The sequence below is a fragment of the Lacerta agilis genome, chromosome 16 (assembly GCF_009819535.1).
Source record: "Lacerta agilis isolate rLacAgi1 chromosome 16, rLacAgi1.pri, whole genome shotgun sequence".
Taxonomy (NCBI): domain Eukaryota; kingdom Metazoa; phylum Chordata; class Lepidosauria; order Squamata; family Lacertidae; genus Lacerta; species Lacerta agilis.
The window spans coordinates 1,673,838-1,696,033 of NC_046327.1; the positions used below are offsets into that span (position 1 = coordinate 1,673,838).

General features: G+C 43.2%; 1 protein-coding gene across 6 annotated transcripts in view; it reads left to right on the forward strand.

Moving 5' to 3' along the window:
* Nucleotides 1-15,167: 15,167 nt before the first annotated feature.
* MLLT3 (MLLT3 super elongation complex subunit) overlaps nucleotides 15,168-22,196 on the forward strand; it is a 101,241-nt gene continuing 94,212 nt past the window's right edge. Inside the window, exons 1-2 of one of the 6 annotated variants that reach the window (XM_033172980.1) lie at nucleotides 15,168-15,214; nucleotides 20,754-20,934. In XM_033172980.1, coding sequence (XP_033028871.1) covers nucleotides 15,206-15,214; nucleotides 20,754-20,934 — 190 coding nt within the window. In that variant the 5' untranslated portion in view covers nucleotides 15,168-15,205. Of the gene's footprint in view, nucleotides 15,215-19,324; nucleotides 19,618-19,997; nucleotides 20,067-20,753; nucleotides 20,935-22,196 lie in introns of those variants that run through there. The other 5 variants (XM_033172984.1, XM_033172982.1, XM_033172979.1 and 2 more) reach the window with 5 other exon arrangements.

Sequence of the window (22,196 nt, forward strand, 5' to 3'; positions counted from 1 at the left end):
CAATGCCCTAACAGCCGCCTCACCCCAAACAGACCAACCTGGACCCTGCACTTGTCCTCGGAGGCCCTTCTCTATGTCTCCCTTCCCTGAGAGGTTCAGAGGATGGCAGCAAGAGAGCAGGGCCTTATCTGTGGTGGCTCCCCAATGGTGAAACGCTCTCCCCAGAGAGAGACTAGCCTGACTCCATCATTGCATGTGTTTTGGCGCCAGGCAAAAACATTCCACTTTGCCCAGGCCTATGGCCATTAAATAATCTATGGGCTGTAAAAATGTGGGGAAACGACTATTATTATGACAACTATTTTATTATTTGGCTGTTTGTCAGTATGCTTTTTACTATGTTTTTATCACTGATATTCTGTAATGTATTTTTAATGCAGTATACTGCCCTGGGAGCTTTTGATAAAGGGTGGCATACAAATGGAATGAGTAATAATAACAATTCACACATGATGATATAATAATAATAATAATAGGTTGTTATTGTCCCCATTTTGCAGGTGGAATAGAAAAAACTGCAGCTTCCCCAAGCTTTCATCAGCTCACCATCGACCGCAGGTTATAACACTCAACTGGAGTATTGTTGTGAGTTTGGGGGTTTGGACAGGGAAGGGTAAAATAAGGCCGGAAGGGCAGCTTAACAGTTGGTCAGACATGCTAGTCACCAGCTGGTCTGGCTATGGGTGCTTCTTGTGAGTAGATCGCTGGTGAAATAGGCAGTGAATAGTCTCACAACATGGGACGCGGGTGGTGCTGTGGTCTAAACCACTGAGCCTTGGGCTTGCTGATCAGAAGGTCGGCGGTTCGAATCCCCGTGACGGGGTGAGCGCCCGTTGCTCTGTCCCTGGTCCTGCCAACCTAGCAGTTCAAAAGCAAATCAAAGTGCAAGTAGATAAATAGGTACTGCTCCAGTGGGAAGGTAAACGGCGTTTCTGTGCGCTGCTCTGGTTCGCCAGAAGCGGCTTAGTCATGCTGGCCACATGACCCAGAAGCTGTATGCCGGCTCCCTCGGCCAGTAAAGCGAGATGAGCGCCACAACCCCAGAGTCATCCGCGACTGGACCTAATGGTCAGGTGTCCCTTTACCTTTTAGTCTCACAACGGCTAGGAAATAGGTGAAGCATCCTGGACTGTTCTGAACGGGAGCAAACCTCCTCTTCCCCGTTCCCTAGTGCTATCTAGGTCTGAGGGGGGAAAGGAACAAAGGAAACTTGCAGTTTGAGTTGGTTAGAGTTGAGCTAAGTTTTGCACCCTGCTGGCTCCTGGGGAAACAGAAGGCAGGGAGACTCGTTTAATTTTGTCCTCATCCTCTTCCCTGATGAGATCTGCAAAGGCAACACACCTTGGGGGAAGCTGTCAGGCAGTTCCATCCCTCCCCTCTAAGTAAGAAGAGAGGCCGCTGGGGGCTGGCAGAGCACAGGCTGGAATTTTGGGGGCAGAATCCCCATTTTTGGGATTCTGTTAAAAAAAGAGTATCTCTTTTGGGGGATCAAATGTGGGAGAAGCGGATTATAACAGAAAACTGGTGTGGCATGGTTTTGAAAAGTGTAAGCTGGTTGTTAAAATTGCAATTTAGGCATGAGCTCACTAGGTGGTCATAGGAAAAAAGCACCTCTTCCCCGGCTTCAGTTTGCTACTTGTAATTTGGAGGGTAATAGTACATCCCACCTCACGGGATTGCTACTGAAATAATGTGTGTGAAGTACTTTGCATGCCTGAAATATGCTACAAAAATAGCAAGCAATAATAGTACTGCAAGGCACACAAAATATTGTGTGTTATTTGTTAAAAAAAATATTCCACACAGCCTGCCAAGTGATTCTGCGGTGGCGGCTTCCAGTAAAAACAACAACAGTGGAATACAATAAAATGATCACCGTAGAACATTCACATCAAATCCCAGTTATTTAAAACATTGTATAATCAGTGCAGATTATTACGAGTCCGTGCATAACTGCAGAGGTTTGTGACCATACACTTCACTGCTGCGTAGCTTAGACTTAGGAAATAAAGAACTCCTACCCAGCAGAGAGCAAGTATCGGCTGTTCTTTATGAATGCTATTTCTTCATAATTGCTCTCAGCACATTGCCACCTTTTGAATGTCTGAAAGGAGTACACCAAGTGTCATTCTGGATCACTACCCCACATAAAACCCCAAGGAGGAGGAGGAGAGGGAGGACTCAGAAGTGGTGCAATGGGAAGTTTTGTGAAGGAAAAATAGAGCTTATATTCATGAACGTGTTTATAGAAGAAAACTATTCACTCAGCTGAACCTGTTTCTAACTTTTCTAACATGGTTTCCAGTCCAGTAATGGGAAATATATATGTCTGATATTTTGGATTAAGTGGTATAAATATTGCAAAATAAAAATGAATGAATGCAGAGCAAATTCATGAATGAATGAATGAATGAATGAATGAATGTATGGTGTTTATGATATATAACGATGCAGATAGGAGACTTTGAAAAGTGGCTGCCAATCAGAGAAAGACAAAACCAGGCTAGATAGGTAGACCTATGGTCTGACTCAATGTAGTAAGGAAGCTTTGTGTGTTCGTATTCCCTGAAAGATCGCTTGATGTAAAATTGTAGTTAACAAAATAATCAGTGAGCATGAACAGGAGTGACATAGTTTAGAATTTATTATAGGAATCAGTCAAAGTAAATCTTTCCACTTAAACAAATATTTATTTTAAAGCTCTAAATCCAGGCAGTAAAATATAAATTGACCAAAAGAGGTTTCATTATTACTATGATTAAGGGTAATTTAAAACACAGTAAACTTTTAGGTGCAGCCATTTTTAACCTAAACTGCAGTTGGCTGTATAAGATTGAAATCTACACAAGCAATGGCCTTCATGCAGACAGCTGGCAAAAACTGTTGCACACACTACATATCATTAGGGGATGAAAAAGCTTTTATAGAAACCTATAACTAAGTCTCCTCTCCGCACTGCAGTATCACTGCTGGGAAGGCTGGGGTGTCGCTAAAGTCATGATTTGCTAGGAATGAAGAGCTAGAGGAAAGAAGATGTGTTTTCCTGTTTCTGTTAGGAAAATCATCCATGGAGAGTTTAGAGAAGAAGCTCCTTACTTGGAACACGGTGTCCTTACACTCACACACATAGAGCAGCATTTCCCCAAATGTGGTCACATTTACACACACACAACCACATGGGTCCAATTGCATGGACTTTCTCAGTGTGAAATTGCCACCCACCCACCACTGGGGGGGGGGGAGGGAATCGCAACTGCTCAATTCACACAGCAGCAGAGGATTGCATTACCGCAAGTCAGCGGATATGAAAAAAAAATCTGGAGAAAAAGGCATAGCAGTGGACTCCAGTTTTCCTAAGGGTACAACTAGAATCATAGAATTGCAGAGCTGGAAGGGACCTGAGGATCAGTCCAACCCACTGCAAGGCAGGAATATGCAGTGTCCCATACGCGGATCCAACCTGCAACCTTGGCGTTATCAGCACCACGCTGTAACCAATGGAGCTATCCAGGCTCACCTCAACCTGGGTTCTCCTGAATCTCTGGAGGTTAGATGGGCAGGAGAAACAGCCAATCCCTTATGCCAGAGGATCACCTGTCCCAAGTGACACATTCCCACTTGCGCAACCTTCTAGGCATTTCATGCTAATGGTGGGCAGCACCGGAGGCAGAACATGTATGGAGCACACCCGTAGCCTACATTCCAACCATGCAAGAATCAAAGGTTTGTAAACACACAGAGAGCCTCATCCAGCCAAAGAGGCATTATCATGGCTCAAGAATGCACCCCAGCCAGGCAAAAGCACTTAAAAGGACTTATTTAATTAGCCAGGCATTTGCAGATCTTAATACCTAGCTTTTAGTGATACCTTATCTATTCGTTTGTTTGTTTTTCTGCCATGGGTTGATGTGTTTGTTATTCTAATTTGTTGTTTTAATGTTGTAAAGCCTTTGGATTTGATAATGAAGGGAGGTGCATAAATGTTTTAAATAAATAGTAAACAGAAGGTTGCTTTCAGTCACAGAGGCCCTTTAGAAGAAAAATGCTTGGGGGGAAATGGACTTCTTTAGGTGGAAGTTTGACAGGGGAGAGGCTCAATGATGCCCACCTTTCCTATCCCCTTGAATAATGATAATAAGGACCAAAACATTATTTGAGTAGATGCATGAAAGCAAGCAGCCTTGAGAAAAACCAGCAGAGAATTTGGAGCAGCACCCATTCTTAGATAAGTTGAAAAAATTGTACAGTACAAAGTTGGTTTGCTTTACTCTTCATTCTCTTACGTATGACGTCATTTTGCAAAAGTTTGCATCCCAGTTTAAAGGGAAATAGTCTACCCTGCTGGTTTGGACAGATCTAGCCTGGTCACTGACAAACCTTTTAAACTTTTCCATCACGAATGAAGATCAAAGTCATGTGTCAAACCATGTGTTGGACTGGTTAGGGTCGCAGAGAGGCAGGGACTGATGTACTAGGGACCTCAGACATTGAGCTTTCATTTTAAAAAAACCCAAAGGAAGTCTTTAGGTTTCTTAGAAAGAAAGCTACAAAGCAAAATGTGTAGGTACCTTTTGAAGTGATTTCTTTTAGATTAGCCAGCCTGGCTTCTCCCAGCTTTCATTGTAGCAGACAGAAGTTCAACAGGTTAAGCCTTTTTCCAGTATGGAAATACAATTATGTGGAAAGCTTTGCCTCTTCACATTTTGTCTGCCAGACGTTTTATCACTAGTTGAGTTATTATGTTCTCAAGAAAAATACTGCTTTTGGTTGTATGCAAATAAGGAACTATAAAATCAAACTGTACATCTGTTAATTCTATCCTGAACCCAGAATCTTATTTCTAAGAGTCTCGGGTCTCTGAATAAAAGTACCACTACTGATCATATATGAGTAATTCCTTTTAGCTGGCTGTTCTGGACTGGCAACATAACAGCCAGCCATGAATAGTGACCCTGTTCGTTTCTGAACTAGGCAATCAGCCTTTGCCGGCTTCTACATTACAACTTGGACATTTTTGAAAAGACAATAGAGTTGGTATACTCCTTTCCATTATTTTTCAGTATTTTTGCACAAAGTAAGATGCACTCTAAACAAGGTGAGAAAGGTCAACGGTGTTGATAATTTGCTAGGATAGCATTTCTCTCTTGACTCCCATCAGAAATGGCTTACATTTTCCTGTTTTAATTGAGAAGTGTGATGATAAATCTTATTTTTCTCCCATCTAAATAAATAGAATTACACCATGGTGTGTCACTGTTGCCCACCAACATAATAACAATGTAAATAACACAGTAGCAAGTTTCCAAATATCAATGACATCCTAATCCCAACGGGCTTCAGCTAAATGACATGGAGACGATCTGCCTAAGATGTTCTATTCCAGCAAAAGAAAAAGATTTGAAAGCCAGTCCAGGGATGTGGGGTGGGGGTGGGGGGTGGGGAGAGGAATGAAGATAAAAATCATGCAAGATGTTGAAATGGATAACATAAGCTTTCATGCAAATATTGCAGTGCAGACTCTCATTTTCATAATCAAGATTTTGAGTTCTACAAATCCATGCTTAAGAAAGCAAAACCTACACTTTGGGATAAATCAGTGTTCAGTAGAAAAAAAGCACTTTCTATTTTGTTTTGCTTTTTAATATGAAGAACAATAACCTCTGAATGAGGAAGATTTGAGCATTCCATATTTAGCACTAGTTCAGATGATCCATTTTATATCTGCACAGTGCTCCCAGAATGCCTCTAGTGATGCATTCACATCAATAATGGCTTAGAGGAACCTGGGTTTCCATAGATACAGATGCTGCTTTTTGGCAGCAACTTGTATGATAATCATAACCCTCTTTTCATAGTCATGCTGATAAGAAGCACAATATTTAAAAGTAAACTATCCATGTCTTTGGCTAATGACCAAATTCCTATCTCATTTCTATTACCTTTTTCATAAAATTAAATTCATTTTTCATCATTTAAATACATGCAATTTCATATCCTAATTTTCATCCCAATTTTTGTATACTGAGGTATGAAACTGAATATTTGAATAAATTATCTTAGCAGTATTCAGCAAAGAGATGGCAGCTAGCTTCAAAACTATTCCACCTCTTTAATTTTTGTATGGTTCTCATTCAATAAGCTAACTGGTTCTTATGTAATAAGCTAATGGTCAAATCCCACATTCTGTCCTTCCCTCACTTATATTATCTATCTCAGCATAATATTAATTTAAGCAGGAAATTTCCAAAATAAGCACTGTGACATAGGCAGTTCAGACATATAGTGGCAAATATCAAGAATGACCAAATGCCATAGGCAAATTTCAGAATTTCTTTGTGATTGCAAGATTTCTGATTTTAAAAAAAATTAAAAAAACATTTATTAAGGGAAAGTTGTGAAATGTCCAAAATTCGTAAGAACAGAATCCCTCAAAAGGGCCCATTCCTCAAGGTAAGCCAGAGCTTGTGAGTGAATTTGACTGGGATGGAGACTTAAGAAACTTAGCAAGAGGTAAAAGAGTTTTTGCGGCTTGTGTCATCGTCTCTTGAACCCTTAAGAAATGTCAAGTACATGTTAGACTCCAATGTAAATATCAGTTTCCCTTTATGTGCAAAATATCCCTTTAAGAAACAGTTGTAGGGCTTGTCCACACCAGAGCTTAATGTTTGTTTGCACCTGTTTGCATTCCCATTTGTGTAGTCCACATGAGATTCCCCTCAAACATTACCAATACTGCTTCCTCCCCTCCCCCATAAATTCAGTTTACCAATACAGGGATAATATGATAAATTAGGGAAAATCAGGCTCTAAATCACTCCCATTTGGGGTTGCAGATGAGTTGTTCTGGAGTTTGGGAATGGGTGGATAAAATGTCACTTTCTGCCACCCCCATTTCTGCTCCCTCTACTTCCTCACAGCTTTCATTTCTTTTCCAACTGTGCTCCTAAAGCATTTCTGGCACTCTCCTTAACTTTGTTATTTTCTCATTGATCCTTCAGATTTGCACAAAACCAAAAACCTGCACAAACAAGAAATGTTTAGTGTGGTTTGCTTGTGTACTTTTTTGGTTTTGTGCAAATCTGATCAAAAGAAAAAAATATGCACTGGATATTGCACAGCTCTCTGCACACATGCCCTATTGATACTTAATCATCATAACACAGGGGTCCTCAAACTTTTTCAGCAGGGGGCCGGTCCACTGTCCCTCAGACCTTGGGGGGGCTGCACTATATTTGGGGCGGGGGAAATGAATGAGGGACGATGAGCGGCATGCAAAAGGGCTCTGGAGAGGGGCTGCTTTAAATGGCGGCCGCTCAAGAGGGGCGCTCAGCCAACTGTGGCTCCTGTGTCTTGCAAGTGGTAGGGGGTGGCAGGATGATGAGCAGTGCGCGAAAGGGCTCCAAAGAGGGGCTGGCACCAACAAAGCCCAGCCCCCTTCCCTTCCTCCTCTGGGCAGGGTGGGGAGAAGCCAGGAAGAGGGAGGGAGGAGGTGCCACCGCTGTCGCCATGTGAGGGAGAGGGAAAGAACGTGTGTGCTGGCGATCCATGTGGCAATTCCCAGACCATCCGCGGGCCGGATTTAGAAGGCAGTTGGGTCTGATCCAGCCCACAGGCCTTAGCTTGCCGACCCATGTCATAACAGAATCAACAGATTAGAAAGCAGGGATACACAGGAAAGGGAACATCTGTCGGTATGAATGGGAAAGACTGAAGTACCGGTAGCTCCTCATATACAAATTTACATGAGTGTGGACTAGTACAGTACAAACTAATTTGAATGTTGGAAAGTGGATTAACGGCTAAATATTGATGAAATGTGGACAAGCCCTTAGTTAATGGTGTGTTCTGTTCTGTAGTGCTGGTGACAATCATACCTGGCTATCAGGAGGTTTTAAAGCATTTTGAGGGAATGGGAGGCAGCAGAAATGGGTAACATTGCGAAATGCTGAGTTATAGTGGGTGGGAGTTCCGCAGGATACAAAAATTAAAGAAGCGCAAATATACAAATTTGTGTTTATAAAAAGTGGGACCAAGGGCATAATTTCCCCATAGATGGTGCCATAAATGGGATCTGTTTCCCGGTACCCCACTTTTTCCTAGGGCTGCTTTTTAAGAAAGAAAACAAACGTGGGGAGCAGTTCCAATTATAGAACTGTGTAACATTAAGTTTGACTCCTAATTGGCTCTGTGGATTGGAGCCAGAGGTTTTCTAATTCTGCTACCTGAGACCTTCTAATTAAAGATCCCTGGCTAGACCATTCTCTAAAGGCTAAGGGAGGTTTTCAGGACATAGAGATGTGAGGCTGCTGTTTACTCTTAAAAGCAGGAGAACCACGAATGCTGATCCATTTTCCCAACAGCAGAAGCTTCTCAAGTCTCTTCTGTACTTAGCATATAATTCAGCAAATAATTGGGATAATTAACTTAGGTAGAGAGCTACTAATTATGTTTAAAGTAGCCTAGTATAAAAGTGTCATCAGAATCGGGTCAGAATGAATTTCTGTCAGTCGCATATTTGCAATTACTGAAGCAAATGAATTATTTGAGCCAGGATTGTGTTTGTTTTACTAGGTTTTCTCCAGAGCATAGATGTTCTCGAGGCAATGAAAAGTCAAATACTTCCCTGTAGGTCTCTCAACCAGACTTTCCACTCTGAACAGCTTTCCTTATTTGTCTCCAGAGGCCTATAACATTTTTATTTACTTTTTTGGAATAGAAAAAAAAGTTCTGTAGCTAATGTCATACAGTATGTGGCAAGGGCTGGCTATTACTTTGCCTGTATTTCTTGTCAGCTGTTTCTTACCTGGAATTGGGATGCTAGTTAGTAATAGCAGGATATAGTCTTTTAAAAATTGAATGTCATCACCAGTCATATCAAGTGATAGGCCACAGGATGGGGTTCATCTCAGGTACAGGCGAATGTAAGCAATCCAAAGGCAATGGATTTGAGATTCCAGTCATACCAAGCGGGTGGTATAGCGTTTACTTAGCTGTATATCACTTTGGGGCAAGCTGAAGGACGTAATACTACTACTGCTACTACTACTACTACTACTACTAATAATAATAATAATAATAATACCCATAGCTGTCAACTTTTCTCTTTTCTTGCGAGGAGTCCTATTCAGAATAAGGGAATTTCCCTTAAAAAAAGGGAAAAGTTGACAGCTATGATAATACCCTACCCATCTGGCTGGGTTTTCCCAGCCACTCTGGGCGGCTTCCAATATAAGATTAAAAGTACATTAAAACATCAGTCATTAAAAACTTCCCTATACAGGGCTGCCTTCAGAAGTCTTCTAAAAGCCAGATAGTTGTTTATTTCTTTGACATCTCATGGGAGGGCGTTCCACAGGGCAGGCGCCACTACTGAGAAGGCCCTCTGCCTGGTTCCCTGTAACCTCACTTCTTGCCGTGAGGGAACTGCCAGAAGGCCCTTGGAGCTGGACCTCAGTGTCCGGGCAGAACAATGGGGGTGAAGGCGCTCGTTCAGGTATCCTGGGCCGAGGCCATTTAGGGCTTTGAAGGTCAGCACCAATACTTTGAATTCTGCCCGGAAACATCCTGGGAGCCAATGTAGGTCTTTCAAGACTGGTGTTATGTGGTCTCGGCGGCCGCTCCCAATCACCAGTCTAGCGAATGGGAAGTGCTTTGGTTTTAAGTGTGTGTGTTGCAGGATGTTTGTTTATTTATTTGTGTAAATTCTTACGATGAACTACCTGTGGATGCATTTGTACGAATGGTGGTTATAGAGATGCCTCAAATAAATATACCGGTAAATTTATGTCTGGAGGAACCTGCCTGATGCTCCCTGCCTCCCACCCAAGATCACAGATACGAGCTGCATCCTTGCTGGTAACTCCTACAGTTCCTTCTCCCTATTATGGACCCCTTCATTCCTGCCCTCTGGTAATACTGAAGCCGCCAGGCACAATGGGTATTGCTTTCTCTCATTGGGGGTAAGGGTGCAGATCCTGACACTGATCATTAAAAAGACACACAGCATCCATGCAGGAAGCCTGGTCAATATTCTCAGTGATGTCCAGTCATTCAACACCATTGCAACTAGTTGCAAAGTAGCAGAATATAGAAATGTATTCAACAAGCAATTATACCAATGTTTTAAAGCACAAGCAAATGATTGGCCTTAATAGCTCTGTTGTTAAAGCATGAGACTCTTAATCTCAGGGTCATGGGTTCGAGTCCCACATTGGGCAAAAGACTCCTGCATTGCAGGGGGGGGGCTAGAGAATCACCTCAGGATGCCTCCCAATTCTACAATTCTGTGATTCTAAGGAAGGGTTTCCACATCCAGAATGGAACTGGGCTCCAATACTTTTGCAGTTGTCTAGAGAAAAAAAACATTTGGCAAATGCAGTTTCTTCCCCTGCAATACTTTAATGGGAGATCGTTCACCAGCCAAAATGCTTCCCTTTCTGCAGCACTTGAAGCCACAGAAGACTGGATGCATGCTCCCCCCTAGGGCATTAGGAGAAAACAGCTTCATTAATGGAGAAAACAAATGGTTTCTGGATTGCCAGTCCATCTCATTCTCTGTCTGCTATACCATTGGATGGCTCATTAATTTTGATGGTGCTTGCATTACTGTGGCATTTCAGGATCATGCTGCCCATTATGTGTGTGTTTAGTTTATTTAAGGCCTGTAAGAGAGACAAAGCCAACCAAATCCAAAAATAGATTCAAATATTATCCATTCTAATTAGCTGTAGGTTCATGCTCAGTTTGTCCAAGTGAAAAAAAGAGGGTTGTTAGAAGAAATAATGTGTCTTGAAGTCCTTTGTCCAATTCTGGGCACCACAATTTAAGAAGGAAGTTGACAAGCTGGAAAGTGTGCAGACCAAGATGATCAAGGGCCTGTTTTTTAATACAAACTGCTCTGGGAGATCAGGAAGGAAGAAATCTATTCTGACATCTTGTAAAATTTGCTCAGACTGCTTTATATGACAACACTAGCAATTGAGCGGATGGATGTCTACATTCGCTGTTCTTCAGCCTATTGTTAAACATACATGTCAGCTCAATCACTCAAGGCCGGATTATCAATTGTGCAATAAGAACAATCGTACCAGGGGCCCTGCCTGCAAGGGGGTCCAGAATCTGAGCCGTCATTTGAAAATAAAAAGTGGGTCTCTAGCCTTCCTGGAAGGGGAGTTAGAAGATACTGCATTGTTGTTCAGTTTCTCGGTCTTTTTCTTTTGGGGCTTCCTCTGGTGTCTCTTGTAGGTTGAACATGCCCCATTAAACATGACTGAATGGCAGCGCAAGGCACTTTTCCTGCTTTAAAGTTCAGGACAGAGCTTCTCGGGTGGTTGAACAGGTGCTTTTCTCTGTGTGCGAGAGCTCCTGCATTTTATGGACTGTTGAGCATAGGAACCAACTCCTAGGGGCCAAGGTCCCTTCAGCCCCCCCCCAATAAAATATTGGAGGGGGCTGAGCCCCCCGCAAAGTTGATGGCCATTGCCATTCCAATGGTGTGTGTGGGCCGAGTCGTGTGATCCATTATGTAGGGTAGGATATACCTCCCACCCCCCACAATATTTTATTTAAGTTGGCACTCCTGCTGTTGGGGTAGCTGGTGAAGGTGAGTTGTTTTCCAGTTTCCGGAATGCCGTGAATAGGACCGCACTGCAAATCTCTCAACTAAAAAGTTATTTCCATCAAAAACCAAGCAGTTATAGAATTGAACCAAGGTTTGTGCCCCTCTTTTTAAAACTAGACTATCAGTGTAGAACAGTGGTTCCCAACCTTTTGTTGCCCATATCCCACCTAAGCATCTCTAAAATCCTGATCCACCCCCCCATGACATATAATTCATATTATTCCAAAAGTGAACTTCTGTTCACACAAAGGAAGCCTAAAAGGCCATTAACTTGGTGTAAAGAAGCTTCCAAATTGTGCCCCTTAAAAATCAAATTTCCCCCCTGTTGGGAACCACGGGTCTAGGAAGACTGTTGGGAACCACGGGTCTAGAAAGACTTGCTAGCAGCCTCTTTGACAACTGTTGTCTCATCTAATAATTAAAGCAAGGATGGGAGCCTGTCGCTCTCCAGATGTTGCTGCACTACAATGCCCATCTTCCTTGACCATTGGCCATGCTGGCTGGGAGATGCTTCCATAACATCTGGGGAGTTGTAGGTTCCCCATTCCTCTCTGTAGTGTGACTACTGCCTTATTATTGCTTGAAGAGACGGACAGCGAAGAGATTACATCTCCCCTTGTATTTTGTTTACCTAGGAGTTAATGTATGGCTCTTTGGGGGAACTCCTGAAGTTCAGATATGTTCTTTCAATAGCCTTTGATTAAAGCACTTTCCCTATGTAGATGCATCCCACCCATTTGGGTGGGTGAGGTCGAGAAATAGTTTGTCACTTGAAATATAGCCAACAAAAGAAGCAGCGCTTTGATTTTCATGCAGACTTTCTCCCACCAGGGAATGCAGGAGACACAAAACATGAAAACCTATTCATGTTCAGACCTTGTCGATGTCAGTCTACTACATTACCATATGATTGCTGTACCATTAATTTTTTCTTCAGAAGCTACAACGTGACACATCAGGAAATGTGATGCGTGGTTTTTAAACGTTCATTTAAAACGTATGGCTTACCCTACCTTTGCTGCAGCTGAGGTCCATGTAAAGATCATCAACTGTGCAGCTGCGGAGAAGCCAGCTGGCTTGGAGGCAACAACTGTTTAACATTCTGGTTCCTCCAACATGGGAAGGAAAAAAAAAACTGTTCTGCAGATAATTAGCAAGATAGTTCTTGAGCCTAAAGGAAAACTGATTGGAGATGGGTATTCAGAATCATTTAATCGGATGGAAAAGATGCAAGGATCTGAGTGGCTGAAGGAGGGTAATATTTGGAGGAAATGAATTGCGATTGTCAGGGAAAGGAAAACTGACACTAAAGAGAAGACTGACACTAAAAGTCTGTATATATTGAATGTATTTAAAACAAAAAACAGAACAAACCAGGACGTTCCTCTTATCATTCTATACCTTGGCATCATGGGCCTAGCTCAACAACTTTGGCAGATCGCAAGCAATCCTGGCTACGCCCATGCTTGGCATTCCCATTCCTCCTGCAAAAATACAGGGCAGTACAAACAAGGGGGGTTCCAACCCACTTAGGTTTATGGCTCCAAGATGGAGTCTCAAGAGCCATTTCAGATTTCCCAAGCCCTTGCAATCTTAATATCCCCCCCCCCCTTTAGCTCATCCATATCTGTGATGTGGCATGAATTTGGGCACAGGTACAATCCTTCTGTTGGGCCAGTTTGCAGCTATTGCTGGCCATAATATCATAAGTAAACCCTCCCCCCACCATGATGCTTATCTTGATTTTGCATTAAGATATGCCCCAAATAAACTTCAGAGCACAAGTCTGTGAGTTCAATGGGGCTTATTCCTACGTATGCGTACATAGCATTGCGGTTTCAAGTTAAATGTGAGAGTGGCCTGATTTGCACATCATGGCAAGGCCAGGGTGTGCAAGGATTATGTGACTATGTGGGCTCCTGGAAATGGGCTTGCAGCCCTGTTGCTTCTCCTGCATCTTTTTAACCCCGCACTGCGCTAAGCCAAGGTTTGGCTTAGTATAACATCTAAACCCAGAATGGTGGTGAAACTGTCTCCTCATTAGCCGTGAGCTGCAGAGAGATCTAAATTGGATTTTAAAAAACTTTTGGTATAGAACAAAAAAGGCAGGTTTTGAAATGCAGTTGTGTACAGAGGCTGAACAAGCTACTGTGAAAATGCGTTAACTTTTGTTGGAATTTGAAACACAAGATCAAGAAATTAACCATGAGCTGTAGCCATGGTTTGTTCTCGGCTTAGATATGAGCTGCGTTGGAGCAAAGTGGACCAGGAAGCATTCATACCTGTCCTGGTAAAACCATAATTCTGCAACCTGCAAACGAGGCCAATATGAAGAACAAAAACTGCAGAAGGATGATGTTGTGTGCTGAGGAGTCTGTTTCCACAAAGCAAGACACTTCTCGTTCACAATCAGGCGTAACATTAAGCATTAAGAATGCCAAGTAGCTTGGATCTTCGTAGCATGAACCGGCTTGTGGGGTTTCACTTATTTATAGCATATCCCTCCCCATGTCCTCAATCTGGTCTTTGTGCGAGAGCCAAAAGTGCACGTAGCTGACAGTGTGAACACAGACGTTTTGCTTATTTGTTTACACTGCTATTTGTACATTATGGACTGTGCAAACATCTGCGGTCATGCAGAAAGCATGATTTGATCTCGTGCTGCGAGTGAGGCGAGTGCAGGGACAACTGTGGGATGAAGTTGCTAGCCTGCATGCCCCGAGATGTGTTTGTGCGCGCGCAAAATGTCAATTGAATGAACATCTGCCCACATTCAAAAGCGCTGTTTGTTCATGCTTTGCTAGCATATCTACTGTATATCCCAACAAAAATGAATTCTAGAAGTATATTTCTGTTGCCACCCAATTGTTAAATTTACCAACCCATGGCTACCTCTTGAATAAGTTAAATCTCAAATTGACCACAGAAATCTGGGATCACTCAGGGTCTTTCAGAAGAGGTCAAGTGAGGACAACAGCTCAAAGATTATTTACGCCATCTGCTGGCAAAATACATCCTTTCCCAAGGGGGCATTGTTTCACATCCAAGAATCACTATTATTAAAAATATTTTAAATAGAGTTTCTTGTTTGAAACTTTATTCAAGGTATTTTTTAAAAATGACTAATGTTTGCAATTCAGATGAGAGACTATACCTCTTTCAATATGAAAACAAAACAAGCATGTCTCATATAGAATTGTATTGGAACACTACATCATGTGTGATTTTCTCTTGAAACATTTCTGTGTCTCAATTCAGGAGCTCTCATTACATACAGAAAACACAGGGGAGGCAAATTATGATATTTCAAAGGATGTCAGGATGAAGCTAGCAAACAGTTCTTAAATAATATTGGATATGCTATTTTCATCCTCCGATCCATCATCACCGGGTGCACTCATTCAATTAGTACATTCTTTGCATTTTTCTTTCTCTTTGTTTCCTGAGACTGTATTGCAGGTTCTCCACGAACATCTCTTTGTGTGTTTAAAAATCTTTCCTGCCTTTGTGTATTTAAACTCATGTGCTTTCTAATTTGCTTTTCATTGTAGATCTTTCCAAGGGCAAGACCTGTGCAGTCCATCGATGGGAAGGGCAAGTAGCACACTTTTACAGGGTTGTTGCAACAAGCAGAAGAGATTAAAAAATATACCGTCAGTTGCGCATTCAAGGCAAAAACTATTATTTTAGCCCTGAATCTACAACTTCGTAATTCATTTGGGAAAGTAGTTTCAGTGAATGAAAAGGGAGTTTTGGTGTGCTAGTTTACAGGATCAACACACACTGTGAGTCATGGCACTTCATTCCAGAGAAGTCTCGTTTGAGTCAGCGTGAATAAAGACATTTCTTTAGCCAGAACTGCAAATTTAAGCTGCAGTGTGTTGAGTTCAATTAATCTTGAATTCTGAAGTAAAGGGGAAGTATCTGGAACCACAGCCTAGGCTAAATGGGAGTGATTGATACGATGAGGTCTAAAGTCGTTCCCTTGACTTAGATTATTGAACCCTTCTCAAGTTCTAGTCCTTGCACAAATTCCTAGACTCACTTCCGAATTTTAAAAATGTAAACAACTATATAACCAAATCCTATTCATGATTACATGTGTGGTGTAGCGGTTAGAGAGCTGGACTAGGACCTGGGAGACCCAGGTTCAAATGCCCACTCAGCTGTGAAGCCCAATCATGGTTCTTCCTGCTCTCAGCCTAACCTACACCACAGGGTTGTGGTGGGGATTAAATGAGGAGTGGGAAGAACCTTGACCTCCTTGGGACAGGATATAAATGCAGTAAACAATAAATTTAGCCCAAGTTAATGTGCATAGGATTGTCTTTCCTATGCAGTTTTCTAATCCTGAATAAATGGATTTTACTCATTGTGAATTTCAGCTCCTATTCATTGTTATAGAATGAATGATGAATTCAGTTTCTATCGCAGGTTTACACTTTTATCGCAGGTTCCCAGCAGTCTTTTTACAAGTCTTTCATTCCTGCTTTGCAGCCATTGGTGGTGGTGCCCAGCTCAATATATTTTGATGTCTGAGGCAAAGGGCAAGTTTGTGCCACCTCACCCCTGCTGGTTGAACATAAAGAAGCCAAGTGGACTGGCAGCAGAATCTGTTTTTCAACGCTAGTTATCATACAGGTTCTTCAGCTTCACCCGAGGGCAGCAGGCTTCCCTAGGGAGTGCAGGCAATGTGGCGCATAGATCTCTGTTCTCCAACACTTCTTTACTCCCCCTACCCCACCCTCTTAAGTCTTCCAGTTGTCATCAACCCCAGCATCACGGTCAGTGGTCCAGGATGATGCGAGTTGGGTACAACAAAACAACACCACCACAAACTGGCTTTAGTTTGTGGTGTTGTTGTTTTGCTTTGTTGTACTAGTATTTTCACCACAATTGATACTTGTGTATATTATATGATGGGAGTGGGCGCCAAGAGTATCTGGAGGTTTCCCATCCCTACTGTAAGGGCTGGTGCTGATATTCTATTTTGGAAGCTTTTTCTACTTGTTTGTCCATGTTATAAATTGATGTCTGAAATGGGGGCACGTGGGAGCTTCTGCTGAGACTAGGGAAAGATGAATCTTATGGTCCCCCACCTTGCCCGTTATGGAAATAGCTGTAGTATAACATTTGTGTGAGCACTTACAGGAATTCGCTGCTGGCTGAGATAACACTTGCACTAACTCTAAGGCCTTATTGTTGCTCTGCTTGAACTTAGAACCACACACCATATACTTTACTCTTTCTTTCTTTCTTTCTTTCTTTCAAAAGCAGCCTAGAGAACCTGCAAGTTTCAGCAAAGAAATCAAGATGAACTGTAGAGGAGACTGCTTGAAAATTTCTTTTTTCTTTCTTTCTTTTTGTACATATAACAATTTTATTGAAAGTTTTTTTTAATGTACTAAAGACTAAGATTCAAACTCATTTATAAGATAACAACAACAAAAATACACCTGAAAAGAAAAATAATAAAGAAAAAATATATGTATAGAAAAGAGACAATAGTGAAATAATAACTAAAAAGACCCTTTATCACATTTATATTGTGCCTATCATATAACTTATCCACACCCAAGACTCCCCCATCTCTCACCCTCTTTCTTGTTTATTTTCTAAGTAGGCACCCCATACCCTTCTGCAACTAGGCATTCTAGAGAACCGCCAGTGTTTCAGACAAGGTCCTTTGCCACTGCTGACTTTCTAATCAAACCATCCCTGATAAGCTTTCAAGTATCCTGGGAGCTCCATGGAACCTAGTTTAAAAAACGGAGATAAGGAAAGATTTGTTAAAGGTGTGGAACATTTTAACAGCTGTAGAAATGGTAGCTTTGGAAATAAAAAATGAAAGAGAGAGAGAATGTTTTAAAATGGCCAAAATAATATAAGGATTAAAAAAACTGGCAATTCCTATGTTAGCAAAACTGCGGGTTAATTTTAGGTAGTACAGTACTGTACACTAAAATATAATCTTGGGTACTGTAAAGCAGTGGCTGAAAGTTACCTTGATTCTTGCCCCACAGGAAGATAACCCTTCTGGAAACAAAACAATGCTGCCGCTATTTTCTGTCTCCCTTTCCCCCACTTCAACAGACATTAAGCAGCCTTGACTATCTATCTATCTGGAGAGTATTGGGACAAGCAGATAGCTCCTTGTCCCTCAGGAACTTAACCAGATTACTCCTCTTTAGATGGATTACACTTGCTGATTGCTAAAGCGCCTCAAGTTTCTAATACAGTTTATACCTATTACAGTCAAGAATTAGCTGTATTTGCTATTTTGGGACAGCTACATCACTGCACGTGTTCTGAAGAGGGTTTGCTCACGAGAGTTGACATAACACGATCCAAAGGTAAACAGCCTCCAAATCTAGTCTCATTTAGCGTGCTTTAACCAGCAGGGTCTTACTATGAACTGGGCCTTGACTCCAGAACCTCTAATTTATGCTAGAAAGCGCTGGGGCAGGAAAATTAATCATACAGGAAGCCTCTGAGCATGCACAGGGTGCTTCCTGCCTGCTGCCCAGCAACCACAACCCACTGCCACACAATTTAAAATAGAGGAATAACTCAAAAGGTGTGTGAGCTTTGAGAGACCTTTGAGCCCCATAACCTTTCTTTTTAGAAACTAACCACCAGATCATTGATAATATTTGCAGGACGCTGGATGAAGCATATTTATTTTATTAAATATACATCCTGTCTTTCCTCCTGGGAGATGGCATACGTGTTATTTCTACCATTCCCCTTTTATTATCACAATAACCTTATAAGGTATGCTAAGCTGAGCAACAGAACTGACTCACAGCTGCCACTGAGCTTTATTAGGGCAGAGGCAGAATTTGAAGCTGGACCTCCTATTGTTACCCCACAGAAACTTTCAAGGAAGCCCAAATTATTATTATTTTGCTGAAATTGGATCAGCTTAGACATCTATGACATAGAGATCTAAAGACACAATACTTCTACGGCTGTTGCGTCTCATAAAGTACATTACACTACACATTGTTTGAACTTCCCGCCCATGAACTTTCTTTCCAGCGAGGGCATTTTCCTTCCCTCCCAAAGGAGTTGCTCCTTAGTGTTTGACTAAAAACAGCTGTTTAAATAGCACTGCAGCAAACATTTCATTCTCAATGTCACTTAAATATTAATTAGTAACTACTGAACTACAATGTTGCCTGCACACACACACACACTTTTTCCACTTTCTTATTAAAAATAAAAGATCTTTGTCTCCCATTAAAAAAAAACACCACCCAAATCCCAGCCAAGGGAAACTCCAGCCGCTTTGCCTCATCCCGCAAGTGGCCACAACCCATCTCCCCCCCCCCCCAATAGCTGGGGGCTAAAATGGTTGTAGACATTGGATACATTCCAGCAGATTTAATCCGGTTTTTATTGTCAGAGCTCAGCCCTTCACTCCGGGGCTCCCTCCCTCCCTCCTTCCTTCCTTTTTCGCCGCCCCTCCGTTTGCAGCGACCTGTTCCCGGGAGGCGCGCCATTGCGCGCGGGGAGCCCCTCTCCGCCTGCCTTGCGCTCCTCTCTTGCGCGCGGGGTTCTCCTTGGGAAAAAGGGAAAGAAAGAAAGAAAAAGAAATCCGGGCTGGCGGCGTTTTTCTGATTGGCTCAGCCTGCCTCTTCCCTTCCCTTTTTTTCCTCCTCTTTTTTTTTTTTTGGCCCGGTGTGCCGTGCGCGCGCGCGCGCGCGTGTGTGTCCGGGCTGGGAACGGGCGGCAGGGCGCATGCTCTGGGTGGCTCTCCGGAGTCCGGGCTGCTGGGGGCTCCGTCTAAGAAGGCAGCGAGCAGGAGAGGCAGACAAGGAAGGAGGAGGCGGAGGAGGAGGAGGAGGAGAAAATCAGAAATAAAGAGCCCGCGTCCGTCCGCCATGGGCTCCTCTCTGCTGCGCGCATTCTCCGCTTCTTCATGAAGTAGAGCCGCAGGGGTGGGGGCGGGCAGAGCAGAGGACCCCCCCGGGCCCCCAGGCATGGCCAGTTCGGTGAGTACATGCAGCACCCCCTTCCTGATCATCTCCTTTTTTTCTCTTCCTTCTCCTCCTTGCAGCAGCGCTGCTGCTTCTGCCGCTGCCTAGACGCCGTTTAGGGCTTGCCAATTAGGTTGGTGGCGGGGGAATTTTTCCTTTCCTCCCCCCCCCTTCCCCTCGGCTTCGTCTCTTTCCTTGCACACCCCCGTCCCCCCTCCCCTCCACCCCACCTCCTCCAGCTCTTTCTGTGCAATTGCACGAAGCTGCCGGGCGCGCGCATGCACGCACACACCCGCGCGCACCGTGGAGGCGGATAATAATCCAGCCATATTTCTGCAGGAGCAGCAAGCAGGCGAGCGAGCGAGCCAGGCTGCCGCCGCCGTTGCAAACAGCCATCCGCCGGGGGAGCCGTGAGTACCGGGCGGGCGACAGGCTCGCTGCTCCCGAAGGCGCCTCTCAGGATGGTGCGTTCGCCCCGGCGTGGCTCCCTTTCTGACAGCCGGCGGCACCCCACCCCGGGCACTCCCCCCCTTTCCTCCTTGCATGCAACCAGGCGTGTGTGCGCGTGCAATATCTAGGTGGAAGCGTCCCCCCTCTCTTATTTTTATTTGCATTACTTAAATCACCGCGCCTCCTCCTCCTCTTCGTTTCCCCCTTTTCCGATTGTTCTGCTCTTATTCTGGATGCGAGCTCTAGCCTCGCTGGGCAATGCACACATTTTTTAAATGTGCAACCGGAATGCAAAGCAGAATGCCATCCCCGCTGTGAATGCAAAGAGGAAGCCCGACATAGGATGGTGATTATTAGGTTTTTTTAATATATATAATATGGTCAGGGTGAATTTCCTGCAAGAGAGAGATCCAGGCTTCCCTTCCTATTTTTTCCTTACCCATTCAATCCCCAGCCCTTGTCTTGCTGGCTGCATTCCGTTACAATTCCAGCTGTTCCAGCTGTGGGGATGCCTCCCGAAAGGTTGCACCCACCTTAAGTGGAAAAGCTGTTTTCTTTGTGTGTGTTTTCTTCTTGTCCTCCCCCCCCCAAGGTTGAAATCTGCAAGAGTTGGGGTGTGTGGGGGTGTGTGGTGGATCCTTGTTTTCCCTCTCCTGCTCATTGTTATGTGTGTGTGTGTGTCTCCCTCTCTTTCTCTCTAGTGTGCTGTTCAGGTGAAACTGGAGCTTGGGCACCGAGCCCAGGTGAGGAAGAAACCCACCGTGGAGGGTTTTACCCATGATTGGATGGTGTTCGTCAGAGGACCGGAGCATAGCAACATTCAGCACTTTGTGGAGAAAGTCGTCTTTCACTTGCATGACAGCTTCCCGAGGCCAAAAAGAGGTAGGGCTTTCGGGCACAAAGGTGTCTTGATAAATCCCCTTTTAATGTGTTTGCATAAGGGGGGGGGCAAAGGAAACAATCGCCTTTCGAACTCTTGACTTTGCTTGCATGTTCTGGGGTAGTCGAAGGATTACAGCTAGGACTGGAGCTTTGCAGAGAAGGATTTCCTGATGGAAAAGGACCCTCCGGTGCAACAAGAGAGAGGGAGACTCTCTTTATAATCTCTTGGATTTTGAAGTTTACAGCTGATGGGCTTCCTGCGTTTTCAGGCAGGGAAACAATACCAGACTTGAGCGTCCCTGTGAAGCAACTGGCACCTGGTCTTTCTCTGTCAATGCGATTTATTCCTGTCCCTTGCTCGGTTGTTGCTGCAATGATCTTTAATCTCTACTGCCCGTGACTGCAGTTTCATTGGGCAAAGGTTGTGTTCAGTTTTGAAGGCTGTAGTCCCCCCCCCCCCATGTTCTCATTAACAGTGTTTATGGTTTCTACCTCTCATTGGAAGGCATCATTTTGATTAAGGCTGTTTGTTTATTGCTGTCTCTTCCTTCCTTCACCACCTTTTGTACATTTTAGATTTTGTTCTTGAAGAGTAAATATACTTATGTAAATTGAGGGAAGAATGACCTAAAAGTGTGGGATGTTACAAGTTCTGAGATGAATATGTGCTTAGCTCCTATTTCTACCTTTGCCTTTTGGGTTGTGGTCTTGGCTTTGTGTGGTCATTAGAATACACTTAAATGAAATATTCTAAATGCTTAAGTGGTGCTAACATTCAAATGGGATGAGACTGATATTTCCTTTTATTTTCAGAGGTTTAGGAAGCCTTTGTTTCCAGTTCTGTTTTCTTTGACCTCCAAGCTGTTGTCTTGGCTGTTTTAGTTGGATTAGTGGAGGTAACAGTACAAACACAATAAGGGACTTTGTTTGTGAACAGGATTGTTTATTTAAGAAAACTAGGTGGTTAGTAGTTATCTCCTGTCTGATCTGTAATCTTTATTGGCATCTAAACTCCTGCAAACTCTTAGAATAGCGTCCTAATGAATCTATTCTGCTTAGAGCTGTCTTGAGAACACGGAAAACACAGAAGTACTAAAAAAAGGAGAAAGGAGCATGTTAAGCCTTTGTATAAAGCGACTTTGAATGGTACCTTTTTATGTTTCCCAGACACCAAATAGTAAGGTGTCTCCCCCCCCCCAGCTTAATTTTTCTTTGAAAACTTGCAAAAGTTTGAAAACTTGCGAAGCTTTCAAATATTATAT